Source organism: Taudactylus pleione, unplaced genomic scaffold (assembly GCF_031769625.1).
Source record: "Taudactylus pleione unplaced genomic scaffold, aTauple2 ptg000231l, whole genome shotgun sequence".
Lineage (NCBI taxonomy): Eukaryota > Metazoa > Chordata > Amphibia > Anura > Myobatrachidae > Taudactylus > Taudactylus pleione.
In genome coordinates this window covers 1,175,472-1,192,084 of record NW_028284633.1, presented here as the reverse complement: position 1 = coordinate 1,192,084, position 16,613 = coordinate 1,175,472, and the positions used below count along the sequence as shown (strand labels likewise).

The 16,613-nt window shown below is 44.9% G+C and overlaps 1 protein-coding gene across 1 annotated transcript; it reads left to right on the top strand.

Annotated features, from left to right (window-relative positions):
* The first annotated feature begins 13,357 nt into the window (after positions 1-13,357).
* On the top strand, positions 13,358-15,870 carry LOC148516904 (trypsin-like). The gene is made up of 3 exons (XM_088479401.1): positions 13,358-13,487; positions 13,582-13,718; positions 15,721-15,870. Exons 1-3 carry the CDS (start codon positions 13,358-13,360, stop codon positions 15,868-15,870), a joined length of 417 nt encoding a protein of 138 aa, XP_088335527.1.
* The last annotated feature ends 743 nt before the right edge of the window (positions 15,871-16,613 follow it).

The window sequence follows — 16,613 nt, the reverse complement described above, 5'->3', positions numbered from 1 at the left end:
TGTGGTCTTTCAGGGGGTATAGAACTTGCCGTTAATAAATTTTTTAACGTTTGCGCTCTTCTGTAAACAATCTTTGGTCTAGTGGTCACTATATTCCGGACCTCTGGATCTAGTTCCAACAAGTGCCAGTGTTTCTTCAGGCTTGTTTCTAGACCCTTGGTATGGCTGTTATATTGTGTAATGAAAAGGGTCTTAGGTGGGCTTTGTACTTCTTTCTTTTTATACAGTAGGAGGTCTTCTCTCTTGATTTTTTCTACTTTTTTGAGACTCTTCTCAATTAACTTTTCTGAGTACTCTTTCCAGGAACCTTTTCTTCAGAAACATACTATGTTCTTTATACACCTCTTCTTTTGTACAGTTCCTTTTCAGTCTTTGGAACTGTCCTCCAGGAATGTTACCAATCCACTTTGGGTGATGATTGCTGGAGGAGAGTAAATAGTTGTTGCAATCCACCTTTTTAAAGAATGTTCGTGTCTGTAGCATGTTGTCTTCTACATATATTTCTAAATCTAAAAACTGAATGATATGTTTACTATAGCTATAGGTGAATTCCAAATTCAACGTGTTGTTGTTGATATAGGTCAAAAATTGTAACAATGTTGTTTCATCTCCATCCCAAAAAAAGATGACGTCATCTATAAATCTTCTCCAGTATTTAAGATGCTGTTCAAATGGGTTATTATGCCATATCAAATCATCCTCCCATTTGGCAACAAACAGGTTTGCGTAACTCGGCGCAAAGCGACTGCCCATCGCAGTCCCCGTCACTTGTTTAAAAAATTTATCCTGGTGCCAAAAATAGTTGTGGTCTAATATAAATTCTATACTACTCATTATAAAATTAATTTGCTGGTTAGGAAGATCCGCCAACTGATTTAAATGATACGTGTGTGCACAACCATCTGCATGACGAATACACGTGTACAACGATTTAACGTCGCAAGTGACCAAAGTATATGATTCCTTCCATTCGATGTTGCTCAGTTGTTGTAGTATGGATGTGGTGTCTCTAATATAACTTTTTTGTTGTGTTACCAGTGGTTGAAGAAATGTGTCACATACCATGAGAGATTTGAGGTTATTGCCTGAATGCCCGACACTATTATCGGTCTTCCTGGTGGGTTCAGTGGGTCCTTGTGTAATTTTGGAAGTTGATAGAATACCGGTGTTCTTGGTGAATTCAAAAATTCATATTCTTTCTTGTTCAAGATCCCTAAATCCCGACCCTCTTTAAGATGTTCTTCAAGTTCTTTTCTATATATTTCCAATGGGTCCCTCTCCAATTTCCTATAAGCAAATTAATTTTATAATGAGTAGTATAGAATTTATATTAGACCACAACTATTTTTGGCACCAGGATAAATTTTTTAAACAAGTGACGGGGACTGCGGTGGGCAGTCGCTTTGCGCCGAGTTACGCAAACCTGTTTGTTGCCAAATGGGAGGATGATTTGATATGGCATAATAACCCATTTGAACAGCATCTTAAATACTGGAGAAGGTTTATAGATGACGTCATCTTTTTTTGGGACGGAGATGAAACAACATTGTTACAATTTTTGACCTATATCAACAACAACACGTTGAATTTGGAATTCACCTATAGCTATAGTAAACATATCATTCAGTTTTTAGATTTAGAAATATATGTAGAAGACAACATGCTACAGACACGAACATTCTTTAAAAAGGTGGATTGCAACAACTATTTACTCTCCTCCAGCAATCATCACCCAAAGTGGATTGGTAACATTCCTGGAGGACAGTTCCAAAGACTGAAAAGGAACTGTACAAAAGAAGAGGTTTATAAAGAACATAGTATGTTTCTGAAGAAAAGGTTCCTGGACAGAGAGTACTCAGAAAAGTTAATTGAGAAGAGTCTCAAAAAAGTAGAAAAAATCAAGAGAGAAGACCTCCTACTGTATAAAAAGAAAGAAGTACAAAGCCCGCCTAAGACCCTTTTCATTACACAATATAACAGCCATACCAAGGGTCTAGAAACAAGCCTGAAGAAACACTGGCACTTGTTGGAACTAGATCCAGAGGTCCGGAATATAGTGACCACTAGACCAAAGATTGTTTACAGAAGAGCGCAAACGTTAAAAAATTTATTAACGGCAAGTTCTATACCCCCTGAAAGACCACATCACATACAGGAACAGAAAGGATTCCATTTTTGCTTAAACTGTAAAGCTTGCAAAGAAACAGGTTGTAATTCTACAAAACGAATATCAGACTTCAGTTCAAATAGTAATGGAAAGAAATTTGAAATCAAACAGAATTTGAGTTGCCTCACTGAAGGGGTGGTCTACTTGCTTGAATGCCCGTGAGGCCTCCAATATGGAGGCCGCACAATAAGAAGACTCAAGACAAGGATTGGATAGCACGTGTACAACTTAAAGAAAGGTTTGACCACGTATAGTGTGTCAAACCACTTCCTTACACATCATCTTAAAAATCCGAAAGGAATGACATTTATGGCCATCAGAATGATAGAAAGAGACTGGAGAGGGGGGCATTATCTAGAAAAAATCTCTAGATCAGAAACGTAATGGATATACAACATTGGCACATTACATCCAAAGGGATTAAATCTTGATTTTGATCTAGGAGCATTCTTAAAGATGTAGGCACACATACTAGTACATCCCAAGCAATATATTATTTTACTATATATATACATTTTTATTCTTTTATTCTTGAACATTTAGTACAAATACCCTATTAGATGGTCCATGCTTCTGCCCAGCAATAAATGAATTACAATAATACATTCTACTGATGATTTAGTATAAATGATTTATGCAGCAATCTGATTATTTAAAAAAAAAATGTATATATATTTTTATCTTATTTACATTATGATCTCTTTTATTACATTCATTTGCCCAATAAAAGTTTTAAAATATTATAATACATATAGAACTGACATGACTAAAGATTAAGCCTCCATCCTGAGACCTGGCCATTAAACAGTATTGGACTAAGTTACCTTTTGATGGACATCACAACCCAGCCAATCAGAAAAGGTTCACAGGGTTAAAAGGAGAGCAAGAACAACACGGAGAAACCTTGATAAAGTCACACGTGACGAAACTTGTTGGTGTCGGACCCCCACTGACGTCATCATTTGGTGAGCGCGAGGATTCCTGCTTCCCTTCACGTAAGCGGCAGCCACAAGGGTGTGTGGAAGGACGGCGTTCCAGACGGGCTGTAAGCGGACGGAGAAGCAGCACAGCTGATCCGGCAACAGCAGCGCTGAAGACAGAAGCCGCACACCAAGCGGGACTCAGACAGGGAAAGGTAGGGCGAGTATTTTCAGTGCTCCTATCCTTTTGGCAGTCATGGGGAGATCCAACATATAAAACATTATCACAGAAAGCGCTATTTACATTTTGTCATGAGTCATATGTATTGAGTGTTTGTTTGTCATTCATCTTTGCTGGGACCGTGCTTAAATTCAATTGCTGTGATTAACCCATTGATATAATTTGCTCAGATACATCATTAGCGTGTCTGATTCAGCAAGGATCGCAACTGCGATTACGCACACAGTTGGCCGATTGTTACGTTCTGTGCATGCGTATGCTTCGCAGTGTGCGTACGCAAAGCAGCCACTGCGATCGCAGTGACTATGCAGACCCATTTCAGAGTGATTGACAGGGAGTACCATTTGGGGGAGGTGACGGGTGGGTGGTTTGCTAAACGCAGGCTTTCCAGTGCGTTTGAGCCGTTGCATTTGCGTGCATAAATTATCTACTGCGATGCCGCACGCAGCCTGAGGCCTGATAGCGTGTGCTGAAGTTATCAATTCCTGAGTAAGGTCAGAGCCTGTGTAAGTGTGCGTGAGGCTGCGATGGTACTCACTGTTACCGATGGTTTCGCTGTCTTGCTAAACATTACAGATGTGTGTAAGGTAAAGTGGGCGTCCTTATTTAGTGCTGCGACGGCATATCAATTGCAATGGATTAGCATATATTTGCAGTGAGACTGCGTGTGTAATCGCTATTGCAATCCTTGCTGAATCAGGCCCCGTGAGCGGCAAGACTTGTCAGAGCTGCTGTAATTGTGCGCGAGGGTCCAATATAACTCAATATTACCGATGTATACGCAGGACTGCGAGGTATTACGGATGTGAGGTACTGGGCATCTCTATGCTGGCTGAGAGGTTGCAGACATTAGCATATTATCACAGCCGAACTGCGTGCAATTACGCAGCCGCGATCACTATAGTGTTCCATGCTGAATCAGCCCCATAGTTTGTAAGCTCCACTGGGGCAGGGACTGATGTTAATGAGGGAAATATTTCCTGTAAAGCGCTGCGTAATGCGTGCGCTATATAATAACTGCTAATAGAAATATAACTTAACCACTTCATGACTGAAGGCTTTTTCCCCTTTGCACGTAACTTTGCCCCTGGGTAAAACCATGCTGTGCTGCAGGGGGGGCGGGTGTAATGTGCAGTGACAGTTAGATTTGGGAGGGGCGTGTCCTGGCTCATATATAAATTGCAGTGTAAGAAGAAATCTGGCCAGCGTGTGTGGGCTACATGCAACAGCAGCCAGTACTTACCCTGCATGCACACATAATAGATGTATTTGCCCCCCCTGGCAGTGCAGAGTGGTTTGTCCCAGATACAAAGTTACTTTTTTTTGCTTTGCTCTCAACTCTCAGAATCGGTCCCAAATATCTTGATTGTCTGCGTCTGTTTTATTCGGAAACCAGCTGATGGATTCCAACTTAAACTATACTAATTGCAAGAAGAGGGTTGTGTCCGTCGTACATTATACCCGTATGAACAATACGCATTCAAGTGCCAGACTCACATGTACTCGTCACAGTGTTTATGGTCTTCTGTGATTCTTTATAAGACACTGGACCTCATTCAGACCCGGTCACAAGCATTGAGCGCTCGCAACCGGCTCAATGTTTTGGTTCTGCGCACGTGCAGCGGCTGCACTGCGCGTGCGCAATCCCCGGAGCGAGAGAGAAACTCTCTCGCTCCAGAGTGCACTAGAAGAGGCCCGGCTGTCGATGTTGATCGACAGCTCGGCCCATTTTGTAGGTGGGTCGGGGGGGTGGCTACACAAACGGAGGCGTTCCTGACAGAACGCTTGCCGTTTTGTGGGCGGCTGCACTGACATCAGGAGTGATGTCAGTGGGGAGTTTCCTGCTCGATCAGACCCAACCTTAGGGTCTCGTCGCAAGCCCCGATGGTTGCGATGGTCTTGACCATCGCGACCATCACGCTGGTCGGTCGCTAAGCTGTGGGTGGTAACCCATAGCTTAGCTAGTGACCAGGAGGCCGCACTAAAAAAAAGAAGTGGCCGCCCTCATTCAGAGAGTATGATCACTTCTTGCGCCCGACTCTGAATGAGGGCCACTAACTCCAGTCTGACTCCTGGCACTTGTCATACCTGCAGTAAAATAATCACCACTCTGATGCATTATTACCATTATATAAAAAAGCTTATATATTAAAAAAAAAAAAACATGAAAATCTGTTCACAGGGCGCGCAATGTAAATCAGCGCTAATTTCATACGTCAGCATCAATCTAAAACTGAAATTCAACGGATTCCGCTTCCAATCTTTCGACTACACAGGTTAATGTTCTCCAAAATCCAGCAACACCCCCCAAGCCCCCAACCCGAATTTACACTTTCATCTGTATATTTTGTTTTATAGTAAATTGGAATATACTGTATATATTATTCATTAACAGTTATTTATATAGTGTACACATATTACTCAGCACTTTACAGAGAATATTTAATCATTCGGCCCCTGTGCCATTGAAGCCCACACTCTATAATCCCTAATATATGTACAGTACATACACATCTACAGGGAGAGCATACGTACTCCACATAACCCCACCATGCCCCCGTTCTGCCTATACAATATATTTATATATACAGTATACATATATATATTATATATATATTAGGGGTGTGCACCGGCCACTTTTCGTGTTTTGGATCTGGATCTTTCTTCGTGCTTTGGATCTGGATTGGTTTTGCCAAAACCACCCTTCCGTGTTTTGGGCTCTGGGTTTTGTGTTTTGGATCTGCATTTTTTTTTTAAAAAAGCATAAAAACTAGGGATGAGCAGGTTTGGTTCCCTGAGAACCGAACCCACCCGAACTTCGGGGATCCGGGGCGATCCGAGCCCAAGCTCGGATCTCCCTGTCTGCCCCGGATCCCTCTCCCGAGGCAAAACCTCGAGATCTGCTGTCGGATTTCGAGGTTTTGCCTCGAGCGGCCATTTTTAAAAAAATGCCTTTGCCTTTAATGGGCAAAGTGCTGATTGGCTGACAGAGCCGTCTGTCACGGCTCTCAGCCAATCAGCATTATGGTGCTCATTTGCATGTAGCACGGACTCGTGAGATCCGTGCTACATGCATCTGTGTGACTGACAGTGACACAGAGCACAGATGGGTCAGTGAGACCCGTCTGTGCTGCTGTGTATTTCAATGACACAGATGCACGCACGGACCAGGAGATACATGCTACTTGCATCTGTGTCATTGACACAGAGCACTTACGGGTCCGTGAGACCCGTCTGTGCTGCTGTGGCAAAAAAAAAAAAAAAACCTGTGTAAAAAAAGAAAAAAATGCCGTGCCCCCCCCCCCCTCCAAAAAAGAGCAACCAGCCCCGGGCAGTAGTGACCCAGTGCTGGGTGTGCTTAAATACAGGGGACAAACGACGTAGGGGTCGACATAGCCAGAAGCTCCTCCATTTGGGCTGCCACCCCCCCCGGCCCGCCTTCCAAACGGGGCGAGCTGTCAATCAAAATCGACAGCTCGCCCCCTTTGGATCGATACCCGCTATGACCGGCGCTGTCGGTCATAGCGGGTCTCACGCATGCGCACGACGGTGCCGGCGCCGCCATGCACATGCTCTGTGGGGGCCATCGACCCGGTCCGAGCGCATCGGCGCTAACGACCGGGTCTGAATGACCCCCTTGGACTCTCCTTGGGGATTTGTGATATCTTCTTAGAACGCACAGTTCTTCGATTTTTTTAGCGATAGGAGGGCCTCCATCGTCATGTGAAGCTGAACCACTAGTCATGAACATAGGGAAAGACCATAGCTGTTCCTTGCCACTCCGTGTCGTAAATGGCATATTGGTAAGTTTACGTTTCTCTTCAGATGATTTAAATGTTTTTTTTAAGGTCATTTTCCTGAACTTTGTCATTTGGGATTGTATGTGCCCTCTACTATGACATTGGGCATCGGCATTGGCCGACGACGTTGATGGCATGGTATCGTCTATGTCATGACTAGTGGCAGCAGCTTCAGCACTAGGAGGAAGTGGTTCTTGATCTTTCCCTATTTTATTTTTATCTGAGAAAGTTTGATCCTCCATTTATGTTATATTGATATATAAGGCGCACACAACAGAAAATAATTTTTTATTTTTGTTGGAGACTAGTGCACTTTGTGGGTTACACCACCCTTTAAGAAATGAGCCAGCCGGCTCTTTATTTATGGGACACAGGCGCACACTTGGCGCTGCTCCTTTGTTGATGCACGTGCAGCTACAGTGCACACAATTTTTTATTCTTTGTGGAGCGCACTTTGAGGGTTACACCACCCTTTAACAGACAGACGCACGCTTGGCGCTGCTGCTTTGAGGATGCACGTACAGTGCAGACAATTCACAAACACAGAAGAAAATGTTTTATTTTTGTTGGAGTGCACTTTGGGGGTTACACCACCCTTTAACAGACAGACGCACACTTGGCGCTGCTGCTTTGAGGATGCACGTACAGTGCAGACAATTCACAAACACAGAAGAAAATGTTTTATTTTTGTTGGAGTGCACTTTGGGGGTTACACCACCCTTTAACAGACAGATGCACGCTTGTCGCTGATGCTTTGAGGATGCAGGTGCAGCTACAGCCCCCACAATTCACAAAGACAGAAAAAAAAGGAGAATTTAAAAATTTTTGTGGTGCGCACTTTGAGGGTTACACCACCCTTTAACAGACAAGCCAGCCAGCCCTTTACTTATGGGACACAGGCGCACGCTTGGCGCTGCTCCTTTGTTGATGCACGTGCAGCCACAGTGCACACAATTCACAAACACAGAAAATATTTTTTTATTTGGATTGGAGTGCACTTTGGGGGTTACAGCACCTTTTAACGGTCAAGCCAGCCGGCCCTTTACCTATGACACAGGCGCACGCTTGGCGCTACTTTGTTGAGGCACGTGCGGCTACTGCGCACACAATTCACAAACACAAAATAATATTTTTTATTTTTTTTTTGGAGTGCACTTTGGGGGTTACAGCACCCTTTAATGGTCAAGCAAGCTAGCCCTTTACCTATGACACAGGCGCACGCTTGGCGCTACTTTGTTGATGTGCACGTGCGGCTACTGTGCACACAATTCACAAACACAGAAAATATTTTTTTATTTGGTTTGGAGTGCACTTTGGGGGTTACAGCACCCTTTAACGGTCAAGCCAGCTGGCCCTTTACCTATGACACAGGCGCACACTTGGCGCTACTTTGTTGATGCACGTGCAGCCACAGTGCACACAATTCACAAACACAGAAAATATTTTTTTATTTGGTTTGGAGTGCACTTTGGGGGTTACAGCACCCATTAACGGTCAAGCCAGCCGGACCTTTAATTATGACACAGGCGCATGCTTGGTGCTGCTTTGATGATGCACGTGCAGTTACTGCGCACACAATTCACAAACACAGAAAAAATATTTATTTTTTTTGCACTCTGGGGGAGCACCCCTGATGGACAGAGCACCCCCTGGACAACACTACAGCACCCCTTTAGAACTGGGACACTGCACAGGACTTTGGAGTGGACACAGCCCCTATGGACAACTGACTGCACAACACAGTCCAGCCAGCCCCTATGGACTTTGGAGTGGACACTGCCCCTATGGACAACAGCAGCACAGCACAGCACAACACTACACTGCACTACACTACACTACACAGCCCAGCCAGCCCTAACTCCTACCCTCCCTCTTCACTGTCCACAGCCGAGTGAGAAAATGGTGCCGACGCGGGTACCTTATATAGAATCCAAAACCCGCGAGACCCAGAATGCGGGATGATGACGTTTTGCCTCGATTTCAGATCCGAGTCAGGCGGGAAAAGTCGAGCCTGACTCGGATCAGTCTCGGATCGGGGGGTTCGGGGGGGGTTCGGATTTCAGAAATCCGAACCCGCTCGCCCCTAATATATATATATATATATAGCACAAGCGCACACACACTCACACAGTCATGATTTTCTCATTCCCTGCACAATATTGGGTAATATTGATCATATCTCCCTGCACAATATTCGGTAATATTGATCATATATCCCTGCACGATATTGGGTGATATTGATCATATCTCCCTGCACGATATTGGGTGATATTGATCATATCTCCCTGCACAATATTGGGTAATATTGATCATATCTCCCTGCACAATATTGGGTAATATTGATCATATCTCCCTGCACACTATTGGGTAATATTGATCATATCTCCCTGCACACTATTGGGTAATATTGATCCTATCTCCCTGCACACTATTGGGTAATATTGATCCTATCTCCCTGCACAATATTGGGTAACATTGATCATATCTCCCTGCACAATATTGGGTAATATTGATCATATCTCCCTGCCCGATATTGGGAAATATTGATCATATCTCCCTGCACAATATTGGGTAATATTGGTCATATCTCCCTGTACAATATTGGGCAATATTGATCATATCTCCCTGCCCGATATTGGGAAATATTGATCATATCTCCCTGCACAATATTGGGTAATATTGATCATATCTCCCTGTACAATACTGGGTAATATTGGTCATATCTCCCTGTACAATATTGGGTAATATTGATCATATCTCCCTGTATAATATTGGGTACTATTGATCATATCTCTCTGTACAATATTGGGTAATATTGATCATATCTCCCTGCAGCTGCGGTGCCCATTGATGATGATGATAAGATAGTCGGGGGGGAACCCTGCCCAGAGAATGCTGTTCCTTACCAGGTGTCGCTGAATGCTGGTTACCATTTCTGTGGGGGGTCTCTGATTAACACCCTGTGGGTGGTCTCTGCTGCTCACTGCTACCAACCGTAAGTAATAAACCCATATATGTCATATTAAGTAATACGGCACACTGTATATCTGGTATATTTGTGGTTAGCGTTGCTGCATCACAGCACGATAAGCTTCAGTCTAAACCTGGCCCGTGATATATCTGTGTGGAATTTGTATGTACTCCAAAGTCTCCTCCAGGCATTCCGGTTTGCTCCCAGCTTACATGTAGGTTATAGTTTGTCAGTAGAGTAAATATCTGTGTCTGTGGTAACAGGGAATTGAGTGGTGCTGATAATTTGTGTCACTGTACTTCTCAAAGCCAATTATATAAACAGCTGTTTTTCCAGAAAGTTTCCTGAATTCATCATTATGCCGATAGGCCTGTCCACTTTCCCGCAACACGCCCCCCTGCTGAGCCGACCTGGCTGCTCCGCCCAGAGGAAAGTCGGCAAGTATGGCGTATTGTCACATTACAATCCCGTACACTAAAGGCATCCAGAATTGCAACTGCAATATGCACGGATCAGATTAAGGCCTAGTTATTTACTAACGAGTGCTGTAAAAGGGCGGCTGTGCACCCTGTGCTGGCGCCACTCCCTAATCTTGTTAATGTTGATAATATTGTACATTTATTATATTCCATCACAGGAAGAGACTATGGGCCATATTCAATATGGGGCGAAAAGTCCGTTATCACCGATAATTTATCGCAGATGATGTCATTTTTGCCTATTTCCAATATCACTGTTTTCAATTTCATGGACGTTTCACCGGAGCGAAAAGTCAATGTAAAAAAACGGGGATAATTTTTCGCTTGCCTTTAGCAGGCGAAAAAAAAGTGCAGAATTGGGGTTTAGATGTGCAGGCTTAAAAAAAAATAGCCTGCACCCCTGGGAATGGTCCCTAAAAATAATCTGTGTTAAAAAAAAGTTTAAAAAAAAAATAGGGAAACCCCAAAAAATTAATTTAAATTTTGGGGTTTAAAAAAAATATATAGGGAACACACTTCTACATTAGCTGAATGGAGTCCAGAGGGGTTCCCTTATATGCGGCAGGTGTATTCTTCAATGCGGGGAGTAGCGGCAGGTGCATTTTTGCAGAATTTCAAAAAATCATTTAAGGGACTTAGGGCCAGATTCAGAGCCGGACACTCTGACCAGAGCGCTCGCTCGGAATCAGGGCCATCCTATCTAATATTGGAGCGGCCTCCTGGCCGCTCGCATAGCTGTGGGTGACCACCCACAGCTTATGCGAGCGGCCAAAAAGATGGCAGCGATGGTCAAGACCATCGCGACCATCGGGCTTGCGACGAGACCCTTGCGGTAGGGTCTCGTTGGCCGCAAGCCCTGGAGTGATTTTGGCTCTATCAGAGCCAAAATCACTCCCACTGACATCACTAGTGATGTCAGTGGGGCCGGACCCAGACGGTAGGCGTTCCCATGGGAACGCCTCCGTCTGTGCAGCCACGTCCCCGGCACGCCGACCAAAGGGGGCGTGCTGTCACTCACCATCGACAGCACGCCCCCTTTGGTGCGAGACCCGGAGGGACGGCTTCCCCATCGCAAACCGGGTCTCGCGCATGCGCATGCGCAATTGGGCAACATCGACCCGCTTGCGAGCGCTCAGCGCTCGCGAGCGGGTCTGAATCAGGCCCTTAATAATATGCTTGCACCCATTTGCAAGTACCCCAAATTTGATGGGCATAGTTATTTTTCCCCCCAAAAAATGTCTAAATGCTCTTCTGCATCACCTTCTTCAAAGCCGCATTTATGCACCTGCCGTGGCTATTTAAAAACCTGACTTTCTTCTACATTCAAAAACGTCACTAATATGACATAAGTATAATGCACAGGTGCCCTCATTACTGGCGCTGGCACTTCATATAACTTCTGTGTGTGACTACTGGGGAGATGTACCAAGCCTTGGAGAGGGGTAAGGTGGAGCAGTTGCCCAACGCAACTAACCCGCTTCTAAGTGTAATTCCATAGATTGTGCCAGACACATGACAGATAGGGCGGAATTCAATTGATTTTGCGGGCCGCATCTCCCGTCTAAAGTGACAGGAGATCGCGGGCCGCTATTCAATTGTGCCAGCGTTTCACACTGATCGCACCCAAAGTGGTCGGGTTTAGCTGCATAAAACGGCTAACCCTGACCAAAGTGCTGGGCGCAATCGCGAAAAGTGTCGTTTGGGCGCCCAAGCAGGACACTTTTCGCCGATTTCAGCCCGCACCCCTCTGGGGCTGCGAGCTGAAATTGAGCGCTAGCAGCTGATCGCACCCGACAGGAGCAACAATAGAATAGCTCCGTGGGTGCGAAGGGGGGAATAGTCAATTGAATTCCGCCCATAGAAGCTGATTGGTTGCTATGGGCAATGTCTTCCCTTTATCACTCTTTACGGCTCGATACATCTCCCCTTTAAAAATAATAAATGTGGGTAAAAACTAAAAAGCCACAAGACATTGGTCTGATACGAGTGACCCGCACGATGCGTCGTTATACTTAATCTGCAATTTTATACCAAATCCATTGTGACAAACATACTCATGGGCGCTGAGAGGGGGGGATCAGGTACTAATTACCCGGGCTCGCTGGAGGGGCCCAGCGGGGGCCTGGGTCTGGCACTACTCCCCCCCTCTTACATCCCAGCACACGCTGCTGTGTGCTGGGCTCACGGCGACCTGAACATACTAATCCTAAGCACTTAGGACACTGTAAGAAAACTTTTATGCAGCTGTAATGCAAATAATGAGGCCCATACATCTGCACCGGATTGCCGCAATACCCCGTTCTGCCAACAGCAGGATCAGGGAGTCGAGGATATTTAAAAAATTTACAGAATCAGCGGATCGGGGATTTCTATGTACTGAATTTCCACGATCTGCCAACGCATCACCGATCAACGATGGTAGCTGATAGCCACCAATCTGCAGATCAGATTGTATATCGATGTTCAGTGACCCACCGGCAGATCGGGGAAATTCAACATGTAAAAATCCCTGATCGGGTCTGAATAGGGGACGTACAGTCGATGCATGGGTCCTTTTAAGATGCAAAACTCAGGAAAAAGTACATAAAGTAAGTAAATCACTATCTGTAGCGTAGCGTCTGAGTCATTTATTTATTTTTTATTTTGTTTGTGTAGACGCATCCAGGTCCGTCTTGGAGAACATAATATTGGAGTATTAGAAGGACCAGAACAATTCATTACATCATCTAAAGTCATTCCCCATCCTGAGTATGACCCTTACATCCTTGATAATGACATCATGCTAATCCGGCTCAGTAAACCCGCCCGGCTGAACACTCGGGTCCAGGCAGTCAGTCTGCCCACTCACTGTGACGTGCCTGGTACCCGCTGTCTAATCTCAGGATGGGGAAACACTCTGAGCAATGCAGGTGAGAATCCAAATTTAAGATGAAGGTGAAGATGGCCAAGTGTTGCTGATGCTAGACATGAAATGTATTACATACTGTGTGGTGTCCATTGTAGACAATTATCCTGACCTCCTGCAGTGTCTCATGGCTCCCATTTTGGAGGATCAGCTGTGCCATGATTCCTATCCAGGACAAATCACTGAGAACATGATCTGCCTGGGTTATCTGGAGGGAGGAAAGGACTCCTGTCAGGTACAAAGTGGTGTGATTCAGGATGAGATCGGATGGTTGAACATCATGGGTCTAAGGGCAATTGGTATTATGGGATAAATACGATGGTTTATGGGAACCGGGATGTAGTCAGCATCTCAGTGTGCAGGATGCCGATGGTCTAAATACCGGCACAATGCAGGAATTTAAACATAAGGACCATGTCTGCTTAGCAAATAAAAAAACACATTAACATCATTCATAAAGCATATATGGTATATGTGTGTGTGTGTAGTATTTTGGACCTGTTTTTTGCCAGGTCGCTAACTATTCTTTCCAGCATTGCAGAGTTGTTTACTCCTCCTCTCTCCCCCTCCTCTCTACCGCACCTTCTCATCTCTCTAACTATATTCCTATCATCTCTCTTTGTTTCCAATCTTCTCTGTTCCTTTCATCTCTATCTCCTTCCACTTGTTCCTCCCATCTCTCTCTCTCTTTCCCCCTCTTTCTCCTATGTCTCTATCTTCCTCCTCTCAATTCTCTCATCTCTCATTCACTCTCTTCCTCCCATCTCTCTCCCTCTTCCTCTACCTCCTTCCTGCCCTCTCTCCCCCTCTTCCTCCCATCTCTCTCCCTCCCATCTTTCCCCCTTCTCTTTCCGTTTTCCTTCTGTTTATCTCCCTCTTCCTCCTATCTCTTTCCCACCTCTACCTCCTCCTCTTGCCCGCTTTTTCCCTCTTCCTCTCATCTCTCTCCCTCCAATCTCTCCCCCTTCTCTTTCTCTTCCTAACTTCTGTTTATCTCCCTCTCCCTCCCATCTCTCTCTCCCTCCCATCTCTTCCTCTCTCCCTTCTCCCCCTTCTCTTTCTCTCCGTTCTCTCCCTTCCATCTCTCCTCCCTTCTCTTTCTCTTCCTTCCTTCTGTTTATCTCTCTCCCTCCCATCTCTCCCTCCCTCCCTCCCTTCTCTCTCTTCTCTCTCATTTCTTTCTCCCTACCTTCTTTCTCTCTTCCTCCCTTCTGTTTATCGCCCTCTTCCTCCCATCTATCCTTCCCATATCTCATCTCTCTCTCCCTCCCTCCCTTCTCTCTCTCTCATCTCTCTCTTCTTTCTTCTCACTTCCTCCCTTCTTTTTCTCTTCTATCTCTCCCATCTCTCTCGCCTATCTCTATCTCCCTCCCTTCTCTCTCCCATCTATCGCTCACTGCCCTCTCTCTCTCTCCCATCTCTCTTTTCTCCTCTCCCTCCTTTCTCTCTCCCTCTCTTCTCTCTTTCCCTCTCTTCTCTCTCCATTGTCTTTCTCTCCCATCTTTCTCTCCCTCCCTTCTCTCCTTCCCTCCCTTCTCTCTCTTCCATCTCCCTCCCTTCTCTCTCTCCCTTGCTTCTCTCTCTCCCCCATCTCTCTCAGAATCTCTCTCCCAGCTCTCTCTCCCTTCCCTCTCTCCCTTCCCTCTCTCCCTTCCCTCTCTCTTCCTCCCTTCTATTTATCTCCCTCCACATCTCATATCTCGCTCTCATCTGTTTCTCTCCCTCCCCCATCTCTCACTCTCTCCATCTCATCTATTTATCTCTCATCTCTTTCCCATCTATCTCTCTTCCATTTATCTCTCTCTCTTTCATCTCTCACTTACCCTCATATCTCTCTCTTATCTTTTTCTTTCACTCTTTTATCTCTTTACTAATTTGTTCTTGCTCTCCCAAGTCTAACACCTTAGCTGGTTATATAGTAGATATTTTTAACTAGAACATATGAATGCAGAACACACCAAATGATTTTCAATTGTATATTAGTCCTGCCACAGAATAGCCTACAAGCCATAGCATCCAATATATAGATGCTAGAGGAATGGGACATCTGCTGGTGGGAAGTGGTACTACAGTCAGTGCAGTGTTTTTGAGGTCTTCATCTTCTTTTCACATCCAAGTCAGTATTTCTTAGGTTGTAGGGATTCACACATCTACAACACCCTGCGCTCTACTACAAGGACAAAATCCTTGGCCATGGAATGGAAAATGCATTTGAATTGTCCTGTTTATTTCTGCAGGGTGACTCTGGAGGTCCAGTTGTTTGTAATGGAGAGCTGCAGGGCGTTGTGTCCTGGGGTTATGGATGTGCCCTGCATGGATACCCAGGTGTATACACTAAGGTGTGTAACTATGTGTCCTGGATCGAGAACATAGTCAGCAGCTACTAGATGCTTGGCACAGATCGAAGAGAAGAGAAACTGAGGCATTCAGTGGAAAATAAAGAAACATTTAGAAACTGTATTGTTTTTTATTCTTTTATTCTGTAATCAGTTCTGTGACCATTGGACAGCTACAATTCTTCATAAAGTATTACTCATCGGTGGCGGATATTGTCATCGGGAAAATGCCAGAACAGATTTCATACAAACGATTCAGATATTCTGCAGACCTGAAAAGCACCGTCCCTAAAACTAACCCTAACCTTGACCCTAAACCTAAACCTGTCACTATATCTAAATCTAAACCTAACCCCAATGTGAGGATATGGGGTTCACTCAATCACCCAGACAACACGCAATATGCAGGTAGCAGTCAAGACAGAGCCAGTCCCGGTAGAGGATAAAGTTCCAGAACAATTCCACAAAATAGCTATAGAGGCACAGTTCCACACAGGATAAGCTATTACTAAATCCACACAGCGGTAATAGCGGATTAGTCCACACAGAAGAACTATCACAGGTCCCACACCGCAGTGATAGTGTATAAGTCCACACAGAACTGGTGATGCATTCCACTAAGCACCTTGGAAGATCGTCACCTCTCAGCCAAAGTCAGTGACCAACATGAGGAGTTGTCCTTGGTGACCTCTTTTAAAACCTTCCAATTTCCCACAGTACTATTGACCACCCAGGGGAGTAGCACAGTTTCCTGATTGGTGTGGGTCCCTTATCCTGTCCCTTCCTCCTACCTC

What these genes read in the sequence shown, in the direction of transcription:
- LOC148516904 (XM_088479401.1), top strand. Translation starts at nt 13,358, where the DNA reads ATGCTAATCCGGCTCAGTAAACCCGCCCGGCTGAACACTCGGGTCCAG. An exon ending in AAACACTCTGAGCAATGCAG is followed by an intron (nt 13,488 to 13,581) that starts GTGAGAATCCAA and finishes TGTCCATTGTAG; the next exon opens with ACAATTATCCTGACCTCCTG. An exon ending in GAGGAAAGGACTCCTGTCAG is followed by an intron (nt 13,719 to 15,720) that starts GTACAAAGTGGT and finishes TTATTTCTGCAG; the next exon opens with GGTGACTCTGGAGGTCCAGT.